Source organism: Elephantulus edwardii, unplaced genomic scaffold (assembly GCF_000299155.1).
Source record: "Elephantulus edwardii isolate Elephantulus edwardi_28Jun2011 unplaced genomic scaffold, EleEdw1.0 scaffold00003, whole genome shotgun sequence".
Taxonomy (NCBI): Eukaryota; Metazoa; Chordata; class Mammalia; order Macroscelidea; family Macroscelididae; genus Elephantulus; species Elephantulus edwardii.
In genome coordinates this window covers 363,343-379,887 of record NW_006399753.1, presented here as the reverse complement: position 1 = coordinate 379,887, position 16,545 = coordinate 363,343, and the positions used below count along the sequence as shown (strand labels likewise).

Genomic DNA, 16,545 nt, shown 5'->3' with positions numbered 1-16,545 from the left:
GGGGGGGGAGGAGAAGGAATGGGGGGAAGAGTGGGTGGAGGGAGAGTGACAGGAGAGGAATGGAACTGGGTGGGCAACTCAGGGGCCGGGTTTACAGGGCAGGTAGCTCAGGGGAGAAACACCAGGCCTCCCCTGGAGGTGGATATGGACCACACGGAACATAGGAGGGAAGTGGGGCTACCTGTAGCTGGGGCCGCTGAGCCTGCTGGGCACAGCTTAGAGCCATCCGGAAGCAGGGCACCAGCAGTTCATAGGCATCCCCTGCCTCCTCCCGGGACAGCGCAATGTTGAACCAGGTCTTCGCCTCCTGGATGGAGCAGAGGGGAAAGACAAGTTTGTGTCCACTGGCCACCATGATGAACCAGCCACAGGCTGGCCTCAGCTCCTGAGACAGCACTACCTGCCAGACTCCCAGCCTTGCCAGGTGGGTACAGGAGGGAGCCACCCACAGGGGTCCCAGGGCAGAGTGTCATATCCGGGGTGGGAGGCCAGCAGTCCCATCTTCTCCTCCAGAGGTCCCTTCTCTTCCCGGGAGTCTCCTCACCTCCAGGGGGTTTCCACTGCGCAGCTTCAGCTCCTCCTCATAGTGATGTACAGCCTGCCTTGGCTCTTTCATGTCACTCCAGGTGGTAGCCAGGGATACGTGGATGACAGCCAGCTCAGCCCCTGGCCGGCCCAGCAGCTCTGCAAAATGCAGCTGCAGAGCCAGCAGGGGTGAGGCTATGTTGCAAGTCCCATCCCTGCAGGAGCATCCCACCCCAGCCAGGCCCCCACCTGTTTCTGGTAGGCCTCGGCTGCCTTAGGGAAGTCACCAGCCTGGGAGAACAAATCCCCCAGCTGCTCGCAGATGTTCATGGCACGGTGAGGGTCCTGCCCCTTGGTCTCTTCCAGCTGCTGCTGCAGCTGGACCACCTTCAACACTGTGGGCAGAGCATGGTATGAGCGGGCACTGAGTGCCACAGCCAGGCATTCATACATACACTCATAGAGGGGCAATAACTTGGCAACGGGGAACCCACCTACTGTCAACCTGCGTGGAACCCTCACTATCACCAGTGCCCCTGAGCTACTAGCCAGTGGACCTGGATGCTGTCCAACTAAGGAGACCAAGGGCTTTTTCTAGCTATCAACGTAGAAACTGATATCATAAAGCAAGGTACGTCACTTTGGGAAGGTACACTTAAACTCTAGCACTGTTATCTATGAGCACTGCCTTGTATAGAGAGCAGTTCTAGAAACATCATCAATTAATGTATCAAGTCATTTTGAATGAGTCCCAATTCCATGTGCTTGGTGACCTTATAAAATACAAAGGAGATAGAAACCAGGCAGCCATGTGACACTGCTGCTATGAGCTATGGACCGCCAGGAACCTCCAGAGGGTTGGTGTGCACATGGTCCTGGGCTCTAGAGATGGACAGGACATCTGTGACACTAACAACAGCTGGCTGATAAGGAGAGCTTCTGCTGGTCTATCACCTTTCCAACATGGTGTCACTGATGCAGAAAAGAGCAGGCCATCTTCCCCATGGAGAGGGGATGAGACCCAGCTTCTCTCAGTGCTGAAGGTGTTGTCTCCCCAGCCTCCGCTGCAGGCAGAGAGCCCTCCCCAGCTCCTTTACACTTTCCACAGGGTTTCTGCATCCCCCTCCCCTCACAGTCTCACCATACTTGAGGCTGCTACAGACCACCTCTCTTTGCAAAGGCTTTTGGGAACCCAGCCTATATGCCTTCTTCAGGGCACGTTTGGCAGCCAGGAAATCCCCTAGATCCTGGAGGATCTGTAGGCAAAGGACAATGAGGCTTGAGTCGTGTCCAGAGGCCCACCCGGCCAGGACCACGGTGTTGCCCACACACCTGTGCAATAACCACACAGCATTCACTCTCCATGCACCCCTTCTTCAGTTCACGAGCGCACTCCCTGGCACCCTCCAGGCAGCGCATGGCCTTGGAGTGCTGGCCCCCTCGCCAGTGGATGGTGCCCAGGTTGTAGCGGGCTCGGAACAGGTCTTCCTGGAGATGGTTTTGCCTGCAGGAATAGGGGCACAGACACTTAGGACCTGGGACACTCTCACATGTACAGCAGTGGAGATCACACACCTCAGGGTCACTGAGGTATCCTGAATGCCTGATAAACTACAGGTATGACACAATCACGTCAGATAGGCCTTCTCTGCTCACCCTGGCTGAATCCAGCCTGCTCTCTGATATTCAGCACAGACTACAAGGCCCAGCCTGACTGCCCTCAAGGGTGCTCAGTTCCAAGCAGTTCACTGCTGGCTACTTTACTGGGGTTAGGGTGGGGCTGCTGGGGGTCTTACTCAGACAGGAAGATGCTCTTCTTGAAGTAGTCACTGCACAGGGCCGTCTGCTGCAGGCTGTCGAAGGTGAGCCCCAGGTTCAGATAGAGCCGGGCCCTCATCTCAACCAGCTCTTGATGGGCCACAGCCCCTGCAAGACACACCGCTGACACTCGGCCACCCTGTTCCACTTGGGGGTCCAGCCTGGCCCTGTGCTTTGTCAACCTCAGTTCTCACACTAGGTGTGTGAAGGACCCTGCTGCAGACATATTGGGAGTGGGGCTGAGAGCAAGTGGCCACTGATGGGAGGTCAGGGATACAGAGCTGGGGCTTCCAACACAGGGAGGTCCATGCAGGGTGGGCTGGTAGGGGAGCAGGCTCCTCTGTCCTCAGGTAGAGGATGGTGGAGACACCTACCCTCCAGCTTCTCATCCACAATCGCCAGGCTCTTCTCGAAGGCAGCCTGGGCTTGCAGCAGGGCGTCCCGAGACTGGTTGTGGTCGTAAATGTCCAGGTAAGTGCGCCCGATGGTGGCCCAAGCTCTCTGCAGCTCGACGTGGTTGGAGAGGGAGCAGGCCAGCTCCAGATAGCGGTGTTGGTGCTAGGCCAACAAGGGTAACCACTGCTGTGGGCTGACCTCACTCAAGCAAACCTGATCTTCTCAGGGGAGGCCCGCTGCTGCCAAGACTCCTGCAGGGCAGCAACAGCCAGGCCCCAGACCTCCCACCTCCTCTGCACAAAGGACAATTTGTGGTGACAGCTCTCCCCGACACTCCAACCAGCTATGGGGAGAAAGGGCATCAGAAATGCCAAGAGCTGAGCAGCCGCGGCCGCACTCCCAGCAGACAGGCGGGAAGCCCTGGTGGGTGGACATCCTGGTCCTCCCAAGAACTTGACACACAAATGCAGCTCCGGTAATGTTTTCTGGGGGAGAAGACTGTTCCTGCTGGGTACTCCAGGCACAGGCTAACTGAGAGGTCATCTCCCTGAAGCAGAAGCCACCCCAGAGCATAAGACTCTCTCTCCGCTGAAGGCCCTGTCTCCCTTCTCAGAAAGACCCCAAGAAGTGCAGGCTGCCAGGGACTAGGGGATGACTCCGCACACCTTCAGGGCGGCCGAGTAGTCCTCCATCTCGGCTAGCCTCTCTCCGATCTTGCGATGGGCCACGGCACAGCCCAGGGGGTCGTCCACGCTCTCCAGGAGCTGAAGTTCCTGTTGGTGCTCCTCCAGGGCCTCTGCGTAGCGGCCTGGACGGGGTAAGCGTTTTCAGGCTCAGCCCAGAGGTAGCCAGAGGGTGCCAGGTGCGCCGCTCCGGCTCCTCGGGCACACTCACCATGGCTGGCTAGAAGCTCCCCCAGCTGGTGGCAGGAGGCGGCCTCCTCCCGCAGCTGTCCGCCCCGCTGGGCCTTGGTCTTGGCCTTTCTCAGCTCTGCAGAGGAGAGGAAGGGGAGCACGTGTAGACTGAGCGGGGCTCACCCTGGGGAGAGTCATGCTCCCTCGCGCTTCGGGCAGAGGCGGACTCACGGCGAAGCTCGCGCTCCAAGTTCATGCCGTAGTTGTCTCCCGCAGCCGCCGTGGCGGGATCCCGGACCGGACTTCCCGCGCTCCCCCCAGTCCCGCCCCGTGATGAGCACTGCCCCGCCCCATTCCCCCGACTTTCCACTTCCCAGTCCCGCCCTGGCTCCGCCCCCAGTTGATGGAGCCCGGCATTCTGCTGGTGCATACGCCTGGCTCCGCCCCGAGGCCCAGAAGCCCCGCCTTCAAGCTAGTGCGCACACTCCATTCTTCATCATCTGGGCCCCGCCCCTCAGCTTCTGAGGCCCCACCCAGTCCCGCTCGTCTACTCTTGAGGCCCCGCCCCAAGTGTCGCGATAGACCCAACTCCACCCCCTCAGCTCTTGCACCACTCCAGCTTCTCAGTTCCCGAGGCCCCGCCTCCAGCCTCGCATGCATGCTCCCCGGTGGGGTTGAAGACCGGGGCTAAGTGTTCAGCCGCCGAGCATCCTGGGAGTTGTAGTCCGGCTGGCTTAGGGCCGGCAAGTAGGGCCAATGGGACTAACCCAGCATGGGGGTGTTTCCCAGGACTAAAAGGGTCACCTCAGACCTAAAACCCCTGACTATGCCAATGACTTCCTGTGTCCGAACCCAGGAACGGCCCAGCCCAGGGGTCTCTGGAGATCGCGCAGCACCCCCGCCCACCCTGTTTCCCTGGGCTATTGGCCGGTTTCCTTGGCTAATTCTCAGCCATGGGCAGCAGAGGAGTGGAGGCGACCATAGGTACCTGCCCTCTTCTCCAAGTGGGGGCCCCTCATGGGTCTTGACGCTTTCAAAAGCCTTCCCTTTCCTACGAATGTGCTCCTCTTACTGCCTACAGAAATTTTTTTTAAAATGTTAAGCACCCTCGACAACAGTTTCTGACAGAAATATCTGGTATTAGGGGCGTGAAGGCCACTCCTGACAGGTATACCTGGACTAATTGTACGCATGCTTAGGGATGGCATGTATTCCCTGCCACATAGACAGGCAGAGGGCAAGGCAGCAGGTCCTCCCTGTGCACACCAGCCCTGCTGCATCCCAGGAAAGCCAGCCAGGGTATGTTACAGCTTCTAGTACAAAGTGTGACAGCCAGCGTGGCTCAGGGACTCCTTCTTTGCTTATCAGTGGCCGGACTGGTGCTGTGGTGGTCAGCTGTCAATCCCAGCTACTAGACTACCTGCTTCCATAGCCCATGTCCCCAAGACCCAGAAATAAAGGAATTTTCTCTTAAAACTGAAACAGCCCCCCTCCCCCAAATAAAAACCACTGAAATGGGCCAAAGGGGTATAGTCCTCGGCTGGACATCAGGGACAGACATCAGGTCAGCCTAGGTTCCTGGAGCACTGTCTGGTGGCAGTTTGGGCTCCAGGTGTGACACTGGGGCTTACTGGCTGAGCTCTGCAGCGTGGGCCACTGCTGGCCTTGACCTCAGGTTTAACCTCAGACAGGCAAGAGGCAGGGAGATTTACAATCACCGCCACCTCCTGACAAATGAAAACGGCTCCAGCAGTGACCGCAGAACCTCAGAAGCAGATGAGCTCAAGTGAAGAGTGGAGGGAGTGTAAAAGGAGCCGCAGCTCTTCTCTGCCTTGGTTTCCCCACTACTGCCAGGGGCTTCAGAGCAGTGGTCAGAGGCTGCTGAGCAACGGGACTCTGCCATCCACAGAGGCTGGTTGTGCTTAAGGAAACAGGGCAGCATGGTCCAGGACACTCTTTAAAAAAGTTTACAGTCACATAGAGAAAACATCCAGAGAACTCAGATCACCATGGTGACGCAGGAGTCACTGCCAATAGGTAGAAACACCTCTCCTCTTGCTTGCTCTTTAAAAAATTCTTTTTATTATCTTTGTAAATGTCTCACTGCGCAAATGGTGGGGTTTGATGCTCACAGAAGGGGCTGCCCTCTCCCACTCCTCTCAAGGTACTGCCATCCTCAGAGATGGGGCACACAAGCAGTAAAGGACCAGGCAAGGGTGCTGAGATGGTGCAGGGTAGTGGGACGATGTGGCCTGGCATCAGTCATGAAGTCCATAACCCTGAGCAGCTGTGCTGCCTGGGGCTCTCTGTGCCCATACTCTGGTGGCCATGAGGGACACTTGAGAATCTCCATGGTGCCCAGGTACTCGCACTGAAAGGCTCACCATCAGTGAACACGGAATAGGAGCACTCTGGTATACTCCTGCAGACCCATCCAAGTCAGGCTAGATCTCAAGCACTGCCTGCTCACCCCGCAGGCCTGCTGCACAAGGTCCTTCCCCTCAACAGGACTGCCTGCCCCACAGATTGCTCAGTCGGCTGTGGTGCTTCCCCCAGAGCAGTCACATACGGTCCCTGCACACATATATATCTAGCCTCTAGGCCTCCAGGGGACACTCCCCTCCTTCGCCTCTGTCCCAGCCTGGCTATGCTCAGCAAAGCTGACCATGGGCACACCTGAGACCTGCAAGGCTGGCCCGTTGAGCCAGCCCTATCCACACACAGGGTGAACATAAGCCACCTCAAGAGGAACATCAGAATCCACACCAAAAGCAAAATTAGCCAAGGCCCAAAGGCAGGGCCAAGGTGCCAGCCACATACTCTAACAGACACTATCTACCCTGAGGGACAACTCAGTGGCCGGGCATGCTCAACAGGCAGCTGAGACTCAGTTGCAGAAGACACTGGGCCACCTACTGTCTGTCCTCTGTTGGAAGGCCACAGCCACGGCTCCATCATGGCAACTGATTCAGAACCCAGGCGGGTTTTCTGCAACAGCTCCAACAGGGGCTAAACAGCCTGGGAAAAGAGGCCACCAGAGTCTCTGCTGTCTTCAGTGCCCTACTCTATGACCACTTTCTAGGCTAGCCTCTGGTGACATGCTGCTAGGCCCGGATGTCCTACTTCTCTATACTTAAGAGGCAGAGGCCACCTACTCTCAGGTGTCATCCCAGGTCACTTCTGCAGGCCATCACCCAGGTGAGCATGGGTGCAACCCCAGTTCTTTGGTACAGAAGCTACACAAAGTCACGGCAAGACATCCAGTGTCCAGAAATGAGACTTCACCCTTCTTGGGACACAGCGATGCCACTCAGTCCTCCAGCACAGGCTCTTGCCCTGACAATCACTCCCACACACCAGTTCAGGGGGATAGGAAGCTGCTACCACATGGGTGGGAACCAGGACCAAGACCCCACTTCCCCGCTGACCCTCAGTCAGCAAAGGCCCTGACCACCACCCCAGATACCAGTCCACGGGAGGGGGAAGTTACCACCTCCCCACTTAACCCTTGTCCAGCCTGGCTTGCCATGGCAGCTCACCCCCCAGCCAGGACACTGGGGCTGGAAATAGAAACAGATTCTCTCGCTGAATTGCATCATTTACAGAAGAGCCTGGAAAGAGTTTAATTTGTTCCTAGGAAGAGACAGAATTTCACCCTGCATTCCGAAATGTCTGCTGAGCCTTGGGGGCCAGTCCTGCTTCCCTGGGTAGGTGTGCAGGGAGCTGGCCCTTGTCAGTCCCCTCCAGAGCTGGGCTCACCCATTGTTCACACCCTGAGACAGGGTGGGTGGTATCACAAGTCTCTCCAGGGCACAGGGAGCAGCAAGAAAAGCTGGCTCCTGTCGGCGTCCTAAGTGCTGCTGGGCTTCCACATTGTCCATTTGTGGCCGCACTCTCCCCTCCAACAACAACAAAAAAAAAAGTAGGAAGCAAGGGAGCCTTTTTAATTGCAACCAGACACGCCCTCTGAAGTTGGCAAAGACCCCACGCTGGCTGGAGCTGACCTGGGCGCCACAGGGCCATTCATCCTCCCCCTCCCTGTGACCCTGGCCTGGGTCTCCTTGGCACCACAGGCAGGGCAGCTACCCAGGCAAGCAGAGGCATGGTTACCACGTCCCACATGCATGCAGACTTTTGGCGATGTGACCAGGTGACGGTGTGAGGTGCTTTGAGCCATAAAGCGACCTGTGGCATGACTGGCCCAGCGTCACTGGTGTGGCTATTTCTGGATCTGGAACAAGAAGAGCCGCAGGTTGATGTTCTTGGCGGCCAGCAGCTTGTTGCACTCCACCGAGTCAGTGATGGGCAGCGGCACGTAGTCGGTCTCATTGCTCTCATTGGTGAACACAAAGTGGTAGATGACAGGGTTGATCTTCACATCGTCGTAAGGACCCTTGAGCAGCAGGAAGGAGCACTCCAAAGGCGCGTTGACCTTACTCTTGAGGATGAGCTGGAAGGAGAGCGTGCGCTTGCATGACAGGTTGGGGTTGCGCTCCGAGTCGTTCACTCGAGCCTTCAGGACCCATGTCTGGTTCAGCACTGTGAACCGGGGAGTCTCGTAGTAGAGGCGCGTGATGAAGTCATCTGTGCGGTATGGCCGGAACTGGACTTCTGCAGAGACAGACAGGGCAGGGGGGCAGTCAGAGTGGGCATAGCAGGTAGGAGGAGCACTTACCGGAGAACACTTGAGGTACGCTATGGCCAAATGGCAAGCAGGGACTTGGTGCGTGCACGCGCCTTGGGGAGCCACAAACAGGACATGGGATCTGGCTGGGCCTGAGGCTGCTAGAGGAGAGTGCTCAGGGCCAGGGGCCCCTGACCACACAGCCCCTTGGCCCTCACCCCAGGCCCAGCCCCAGCAGGGAGGAGGCTTCTGCCCGTGGGGCGGGGCAAGCAGACACACAGACATGGTGCAGTTCGGAGAACAAGTGCACTTTATTGGTTCTGATACAGAGCTGCCAGCAAAGCCGAGGGCGGGCGCCCAGCACCCACCCTGCCTGCTCTTGCGGCACCCAGGGCCAGCTTCTGCCTGTGGCTGGGCTCTGCCCACTGCCTCGGAGACCAACAGGCAATGACCCTGCCCTCTGTACAGTCCTCTCGGCTCTGCTCACAAAGGCTGGAGAGTCCGTGATGGTGGGGCCATCGTCCTTCCTGTGCAGTCAGGGCCTTCAGCCCTACCGCAGTCACATGCCCGTCCAGCTGGACCCCATGAGGCCTGGACCTCCTGGACCATGGCGCCCACCTGGGGCCATGCCCTCCACTGCTCGGGCCAAGCCCGCACAGCTCACACCTACAGGGCTGGCTCACATAGTGAGGTGTGACTGGCTGTCTGTGACAAGCTGGGCTGCAAGGTGGTAGATGGTGTGGTGGGCAGCGTTCTTGCATGGGCCAGCTTCACCAGATCCTCATTGCTCCTCTATGATTGGCTCGGCCCAGGCCCTGCCCTGTGGCGTGTCCAAAGGTGAATGGAGACTGGGGGCCCATGAGACTCACAGCCTGCCCAGTTGGTGCCCCAGCCATGGCATCCACTTTGTTTTGCAGTTCAGGCTGGTGACCTTAGTTCATTCTGGTGCCTGGTCAGCCTTATGTTGGTCTGGGGAGGGGCTTGCTCCCACAGTGCCCGCTGGGTAGGACCTGACCAGAATCTTCTTGTCCTTTGCCTGCGTAGATACATCTATCTTCCGGTTAGATGCTGCATGGCCTGAGTCCAAGGAGCCCCTCACAGCAAGGACACCCCCTGCAGGGGTGCAGAGGTGCAGCACCTCTGACAGCCAACCGGCCAAGCCCGCCCGCTGCCATCTCCGGCCATCTTCTGCCTGAGGCGTCCCCTGGAGTGTGGCCTGTGCCCTCACAGGCCCCCCTCAGCGGCCCCCAGAGGAGCAGCACACAGTGGGCAGGGCAGGGCCTCACCTGTGTAGCCGATCTTCTCGAAACTGAGCAGGCTGAAGATGCTGCTGTAGAGCTGCATCTCCGTGCGGCGGCCCTGGTCTGTCTCATCCAGGATCTCCATCAGCTCATTGCCTGTCTTGGTCGGGTGGGCACACGCGGCCTCGTGGGCTGTCAGTTCATGAAAGGGGCCATGCCAGGGGCAGCCGATACGCTTGTACTTGCACTGGGTGACCCTGGGGATGGCGGTGTGGCAGCGTCACAGCCTGAGCCTCCAGAGGTGGGTCCTGCCCACCACACGGAGACACCCTCCCTAAGGCCACACAGGTAGGGAGTAGGAAGCATGCCCCGTGGGGTGAGAGGCCACCCCCTGCTTGGTAGAAGGGGACTGCACCCAGGCTTGATTCTGAGTGGCCGTAGAACCCACATTCCTCTGTAATGGCTGAGCTGGGCTAGGGCCACAGCACCAAGAGTGATCTGCTCAAGGGCTGGGGCAGGTGGGGCCTTCCCACAGCCTCTCAGAGCACGGGTGGGCTGGTACCTGCAGTCATACAGAGCCTGAGGTGGCCGAGGCCGGGGACCAGCGGTACCTGTCCTGGCATTCCTCCTTCTGATGCCGCTCCAGCAGCGAGCGGGGAAACTGGCGCAGGCAGAAGCCACACTCGGAGGGCAGCTCACTCACAGCCTTTTCCACAGCCAGGTTCCGGCAGCAGAGGCTCTTACTGATCTCACAGCGGCAGTTGGGGCATGTAGCCTGCTCCTCCTTCAGCCGGGCATCTGCTAGTAGGTGGATAAAACAGCCAGCGCACATCAAGTGACCGTTAGTACACTGCGAAGAAGGAAAGGGAGATGACGCTCACAGACCTGGTGGAACCAACACGTGTCCACCCAAGGTTCCAGCCGAACTGCAGTCCTCTGGGGACTCGGCCGGCATGATACAGTCAGCACAGATGCTCCAGTTTCTTTCCAGAGGCCCTTCCAGGACAGCCAGCTCAGTTCCCCAGGAAATATGCTGTCTGGAGGATGCTGGGAAAGGTCAAGGTTCATTACCAAGGCAGGCAGGGGAGGTGGTCAGTTTGGAGCCTGGTTCATCCCTGGTGAGACCTCAACCCAGGACTTACAGAATTCCCACCTGGCAGCTTGAGAAGATGTATGCAGGACAATGTCAGATGCAAAGGTAGATGCTACTGCCCCTTACGCCCAGGCTAGCACATCCACCCCTCAGCCCTCTGAAAGGCTGTCTGCACTGGGGCACCCACTGATGTGTTTCCAAGCTGTTCTTGGTCTTCACCTACCACCTACAGGGCCAACAGGAAGCCATGCTGGCTAGGCAGGGGCCAGTGGACATGCATCTGGGCACACACAGGACTGGGGACTGCAGGGCTGGTGCCACTGGTGTGATGCTGAGTTGAGTGGCCGGAGCCTTCTGTGTGGAAGGTAGGACTGTCCCTGGGTCTGCAGGCTGAGGAGCAGTCTTGCCCTGGAGCCCTTCCATGGGAGAGGACCCCGTTGTCTTGGTTTTACTGCTCACCAGACTGGCTACTTGGTGCCTGTCAAAGGGACATGGCACAGAGGCTTCAAGGTGGTCTCCATTCTCTGAAGCACCACTTCGGAAGCAGGGTATTCTGACAGCTCTCTGATTAGGCCTGGTCTGTAGCAGATGCAGGGACCAGGCAGGCAGAATGGGGCCTGGGCCTCACGGGTGGAGAGTGGCTGCCAACGAGCTGCTTGCTGAGTACCACGTGGTTGTTGAGTACCATGGGAGCTCCACCACCCAGGAAGACCCTCCAGACAGCTGCCAGCCAGGAGCGGCCTCTTAGCCGAGGTCCTCAGAGTTGGATGCAGCAGGAAGGGGCATACCCACACAGACTGAGAGCCCCAAGGCTGTTGACCATCTGGCCACAGAGCATACCTGCCCAGACCTACACACCAAGCCACTTGGAGCCTCATTTCCACACTCCAACCTCAAGCTCCACATCAAGGCAGAAATTCAGGTGTGCTCCATGAGAAAGAGAGCAGGCTGAGGTGGCCAGAGGTCACGGGCTGTAGGAAAGAGAGTGAGGACCGAGACTCCACAGAAAGAGCAGACAGCAAGCACCAGCAGCGAGGAGTGCAGGGAGGCAGCTGAGAGGCCTGTGAGTCAACAGAACCCTGACCATCCACTCTCAGCTGCTAGGGCTTCCACAGGCATGAGGTCAGGTCTGTGTCTGCTCTGCTTGCTTGTGACCCTAGAGGTTAGCAGCCTGCCCTCTCATTTGTCTGGGGCCTGTGGTAATGCCCTCTACTGCAGAGCCCCGCCTGACACCATGCCCTAAGCCGGCTGTGATATCCGTCTGTGGTTACACTGGACCATACTGGGCTGAAGTGTCATGAGCTGTGGAAGGCTGGTGGAAAAGAACTCTATCTGCCCTCTGAGAGACAGGCATGAGGCACTACACTTGTGGGTCTTCCAGAGCCATGTCACCAGCACCCCAGTCTCAGTGCTCTCTCAGGACCAGGGACCCCACACTTGCCACTGCACACCCTTGCCTGGCCCAGGGTCCACACAGTACAGGCCCACCTGGCTGATGAAGGCTGACAGTGATTTAGGAAAATCCAAATCCAGCTGGGGGCCCGATGTTTCCAAGCACACTCTACCAAGTGGATCCTTCCCCAAACTGGTCCCCTGCACCCTGGACAGCCACCACCAGCACACTCTCCAGAGTGCTCCTCTCTGGAGCCCCTAGCTTGAGCCATCAGCCAACCAGGCAGATGATTCGTTGGTTACTGGTGGTCTGACTGGCCTCTTCAGGAGTTCAGTCTGGAAGACCAGCGCTCAGCAACCCCACAGCCCAGCTGTCAGAATGCCATGAGGTAGAACACTATTTGGGGCACCACCTGCCAACCAAGGGTTGAACAGTCTTAAGGACATCCCTGAGGTTGGTGGACTGTCCCCAGAAAGTGGTCATGTTGCTGCAAAATACCCTGTCTGCCACGAGGCAAAACCTTGACTATATGCTGCCCAGCACCCATTTTCGTGCCATCAACCCATCATAAAGTGGGCCCAGCAGCACCACCCCAGGCCTCCAGTGGATGGCACACCACAGAACTCACATTCACCACACTAGGGTCTGGCCAGTAGCTTCCCCCATACAACATCCCTACACTTACAGAGACACTCCTCAGCCTGGTGGGCACTGCTGGCCTCCCAGCTCAGCTTCCCAGCCCTCAAGCTGGCGGTGGCCTCCGCGGTGGGCAGTGACAGTGGGCTGGTCACATAGTGTATAGTGAGGCGAGGTGGGACAACACACAAGCAGGCATGGAGCAGATGCTGGCCCACCCTTCCCACAGCCCCTTCTCCTACGGGCCTTCAGCTCAGCATGTGACGCTAACAGGTTCCCCACGCAGGAACCCCAGTCCCAACAGCACAGAAGCGAAGCCTGGTTCTTGGTGCCTTTGCCAAGAGAGGAATCAAGACCACAAGAAGAGTGGGAGCAGTGGACACACACCCACGCTTTAGGGCACCAGTACACTCGCCCTGTGCCAAGGCTCCCACCAGCTTCTCCCGGGCTGAGTAGGCAATGCATGGACCACTGACTCCGGCCTTCAAGAGTGGGCTCCCTAGCTCCCAAAGATCTAAGTACCTTTGGTTCCCTATCCTCCTCTCCTGTTAGAGATAGCCAGCAGCCCCACACTAGCCTCACCAGTCACCATGGTCCTAACAGACAGCTGGGGAGTACCCTTGATGCAAACCCCAGAAGCACCTGCAGCTCACCCCGCACCCCCAGCACTACTCTGCCCTGCATTTCGCCCTGCATCATTGTCTTGGCACACTCAACCTCCTAAGGACAGAAGACAGGTGAAGCCTACTGCCTTACTCTGCCCTGAGCAGGCGCACCTCAACAGCAGGGCTCCCTGCCCCACGGGAAGCCACAGGCATGGACAAAGATGAACGCCACCAGCACCTGGCCAGGACCCTCAAAACACTCTCTTCTCTGTGGACACATTGCACCCTACCACCGTCCTCACTTCCACAGCCTGCTGCTGTCCTGACATACTCCCTGGCCAAGAAAAGGCACTGAGGGTCCAGGCCACTTGAGGGGAGGCCTCACCGTGGAAGCTCAGGAAAGCCACATGGCAGTCCCTTACATCCCTAGACCCTTGCTAGCCCCAGGCCAGAGTGGCAGCCCCAGGTCCAGACTTATGCACTGCAGGCTGAGAGGGACACAGGCAGCCCCATCGAGTGCTACTTATCTGCTGTCATTGAAGCCCCAACTCCTAAGGGGTCTGGTGGCCAGAGCCATCCTGGCTGAGTGCACCTTTGCACAGCCTGATCCTGCCATGGGCCCTGCTGTGTAAGTGCCACAGGTCACTAATCCCTGGCCAGGTCCAGCAATGAGTCTAGGTGGAAAACACAGCAGGACAGGACTGTCCCCTACAGACTGGTCACAGGAGTGGCCCTGTGCAGCACAATGAGGGGAAAGGGTATGCATGAAATGGTAAGTGGCAGTCAGAAGGGAGTAGACAGGTAAAGAAATGTGAGAGTCAGGTCAACCCTGTGAATGACAGTCACATGGTCCTTTACCAAGTGCTAGGGCTCAGGACTTAGACCAGGGAGGAATGATCAGGCTGGCTCTGTGCTGCAGGTCAGCTAGGGGAAGACCAGGTGGGGGAACAGTCCATGGTGGAGAAACAGGTCGCCAAGCCCCAGGCTGCAACCAGAGCTGGTGTGGCAATGCTACTCATTCACCTGGTGGCTAGGGTTTCCAAGAACCCCTGCTGCCCATCCAGAACTCCAGGAGGGGCTTGCCTTTATCAAGCCAAACATCACACTATCACCCCAGGATTAACACTCCTGCTGCATCTGTTATGGCCATGAGAGCTGCCCATAGAAGTCCCAATGTGACACCTGAGGGAGGCTCCAACAGACCGGGTGACCACCCACACAAAGGACACTCAGGCCACACGTGAAGGCCCTGGTGGGGGAGCTAGAGGCACAGCTCAGGTTACATGCTGGCTCAGCACAGCCACCTGCTCCAAGATGGTGGTGGTACACCACCCAGTTCCCACCTCAGCCATCAGGGCCAGCACACAGAGCACATGGTATGGCGGTTGCTCCTGTCAGAACAGTCAGCAGACACTTGCTCCCCAGACAGCTGTCAGCCGAAGACCTGACACCTATGTGGCAGACTGGAGGGCACCAAGCCCCCAGGGGCAGACCCAGCTTAGAGGCAAGGCAAGCATTCTGGGCCCTTTAAGCCCGTCCCGACCTGCCTCTAGCGTCCCTGCTCGTTAAACAAGGAGAGCAAGCCTGGCCACTATGAAGTCAAATGAGCCAGAACCTGACGGGCCACTACTGGTCAGCCCTCCTTCTCCGAAACTGCTGTGTGCTCCCATTCCACCCCACCTGCACAGTCTGTGAGATGAGCCAGACCTTGGCAGGGATCGAGTTGACCTCCGAGAAGTGAGAGCTGTCCCACCAACTATGTGGCTCAGAACTTCTCTGAGCCACGAGAGACGCGAAGAAATAGGCCTACTACCAAGGGCCAGGAGTCACCTGGAAGGAAGATACGCTAGCAGCCAAGTGTCAGTGTCCGTGGCTCTACTCTGGCCAGCTCTGAGAGAGCAGAGCAAGATGCTGGTGACCACAGGCTGGGGGCAGCCTCAGCTCCCAGACCAGTGTAAGCCACGGCTTTGAACAAGTCAGCTCAGAGGCCACCTGACTCTGATCACAGACCTGCCACAGTGGGGGGCAGAGGCTATATGCATCCATCCTCTCCTTTGGGGTGCAGTTGTAACCCCCTACACACACACACACACAGAAAGGGGAGATAAACTTGTCAGCTCTCCCCAACAATGGGCTTTTACCATGGCCCAAGTGAGGGGCTCTTCCTCTTGCGAGAACCACAAAGTTGTGGACAAGGGGTCCCCAGCTAGGTGACCTCTGGCTGCCAGCAGCTGTTTGAAGCACTCCCCAAGCTGGACCAGGGCCAAGAGGCTGTAGGATTCCCAAGCAAGGGCCTCCAGCCAGGTGCTTTCCAAGGCCTAGCAGAGGGACCCCAAAGCCAGGGCCCTTACCCAGCCCCCTCCTCTGCCCATTCTCCAGACATACTAGGGTCCACCAAGCAACCTCACGACGGGGAACAGAAAGACCTGACGCTCCAGAGATCAGAGTGTGACAGTCCAGCCGGTTCCTTACAGAAGGTATGGCCAGCAAAAGTGACTGCAGCTGGCCACCCTCAGCCTGGACAGAAGCAGGGGCAAGCCACCGTGGCCACCCCAGCTCCAGCACAGAGAAAGCCCCACTCCTCAGCAGGGTGGTTGGAAGGCAGACAAAGGAGAGGCCCACCAAAGGCCTGTGCTGCAGCCACCAGGATGCCCAACTTGTGCGGGGAAGAAGCCAGGCAAACTCCCTGGACTTGGGGGCCTGGGGGGTGAAAGGTGAGGGGGCCCAGCACGAGACACAGCAGGTGCACAGGGGGTTCTGGAGAGGGAAAGGCGAGGAGCAGACCCAGCCTCACTTCTGAGTCTTCTCTAAGGAAATGGCCCAGGGCACAGGAGCCGTCCACTCGGGAGTCAGACAAGAGCAGAATTGGGGGGGGGGGTGTGGCCGCCCTAAAACCACGGAGAGCCCCGCAGAGTGACCAGGCCAGACGAGGGGCTCCCTGAGGCTGGGACCGGGGCCACGTCGGCAGCCTGCGGGGGTCAGCTGGAGATGGTGGCGATGTGAGGGGCAGCGGAGGGGAGAGGAGCGGCCGCGAGGGCGCTGCGGAGCGGAAGCCACAAAGTCCCGAGAAGAGAACGGAGCGTCGGACCCGCGCTGGACCCGCGCCGGGAAGGAGGCGGACGTGGGCACGGGAGGGGGCCCCGACCGCTGAGCCCAGGGCCTCAGGCCGACTCGCTGCCCCCGGGGGATGGTCTCCGCAGGCGCCGGAGCCTCGGGCCAGGTCGGGGTCGGGCCAGCGGCCCTACCTGGTACACGGAGGCCTTGGGCAGGTCCAGGCAGACGGTGCAACACAGCACCGAGTACAGCCGCTCTTCCAGCTTCCCGCTGCCGGCCGCCGCCGCCGCCGCCGCCTCGGCCGCC

General features: G+C 58.7%; 2 protein-coding genes across 2 annotated transcripts in view; both read right to left on the bottom strand.

Moving 5' to 3' along the window:
- Positions 1 to 3,849, bottom strand: part of TONSL (tonsoku-like, DNA repair protein) — a 10,414-nt gene extending 6,565 nt beyond the window's left edge. Inside the window, exons 1-10 of the mRNA XM_006879226.1 lie at positions 3,825 to 3,849; positions 3,634 to 3,729; positions 3,405 to 3,547; positions 2,718 to 2,901; positions 2,322 to 2,451; positions 1,858 to 2,029; positions 1,667 to 1,781; positions 775 to 920; positions 545 to 697; positions 182 to 307 (exon numbers count right to left, since the gene is read on the bottom strand). Coding sequence (XP_006879288.1) covers positions 182 to 307; positions 545 to 697; positions 775 to 920; positions 1,667 to 1,781; positions 1,858 to 2,029; positions 2,322 to 2,451; positions 2,718 to 2,901; positions 3,405 to 3,547; positions 3,634 to 3,729; positions 3,825 to 3,849 — 1,290 coding nt within the window. The remainder of the gene's footprint in view (positions 1 to 181; positions 308 to 544; positions 698 to 774; positions 921 to 1,666; positions 1,782 to 1,857; positions 2,030 to 2,321; positions 2,452 to 2,717; positions 2,902 to 3,404; positions 3,548 to 3,633; positions 3,730 to 3,824) is intronic.
- Positions 3,850 to 7,812: 3,963 nt separating this feature from the next.
- CYHR1 (cysteine/histidine-rich 1) overlaps positions 7,813 to 16,545 on the bottom strand; it is an 11,060-nt gene continuing 2,327 nt past the window's right edge. The window contains exons 3-5 of the mRNA XM_006879225.1: positions 10,070 to 10,308; positions 9,504 to 9,715; positions 7,813 to 8,204 (exon numbers count right to left, since the gene is read on the bottom strand). Of these exons, the coding sequence (XP_006879287.1) occupies positions 7,813 to 8,204; positions 9,504 to 9,715; positions 10,070 to 10,308 (843 nt within the window). The remainder of the gene's footprint in view (positions 8,205 to 9,503; positions 9,716 to 10,069; positions 10,309 to 16,545) is intronic.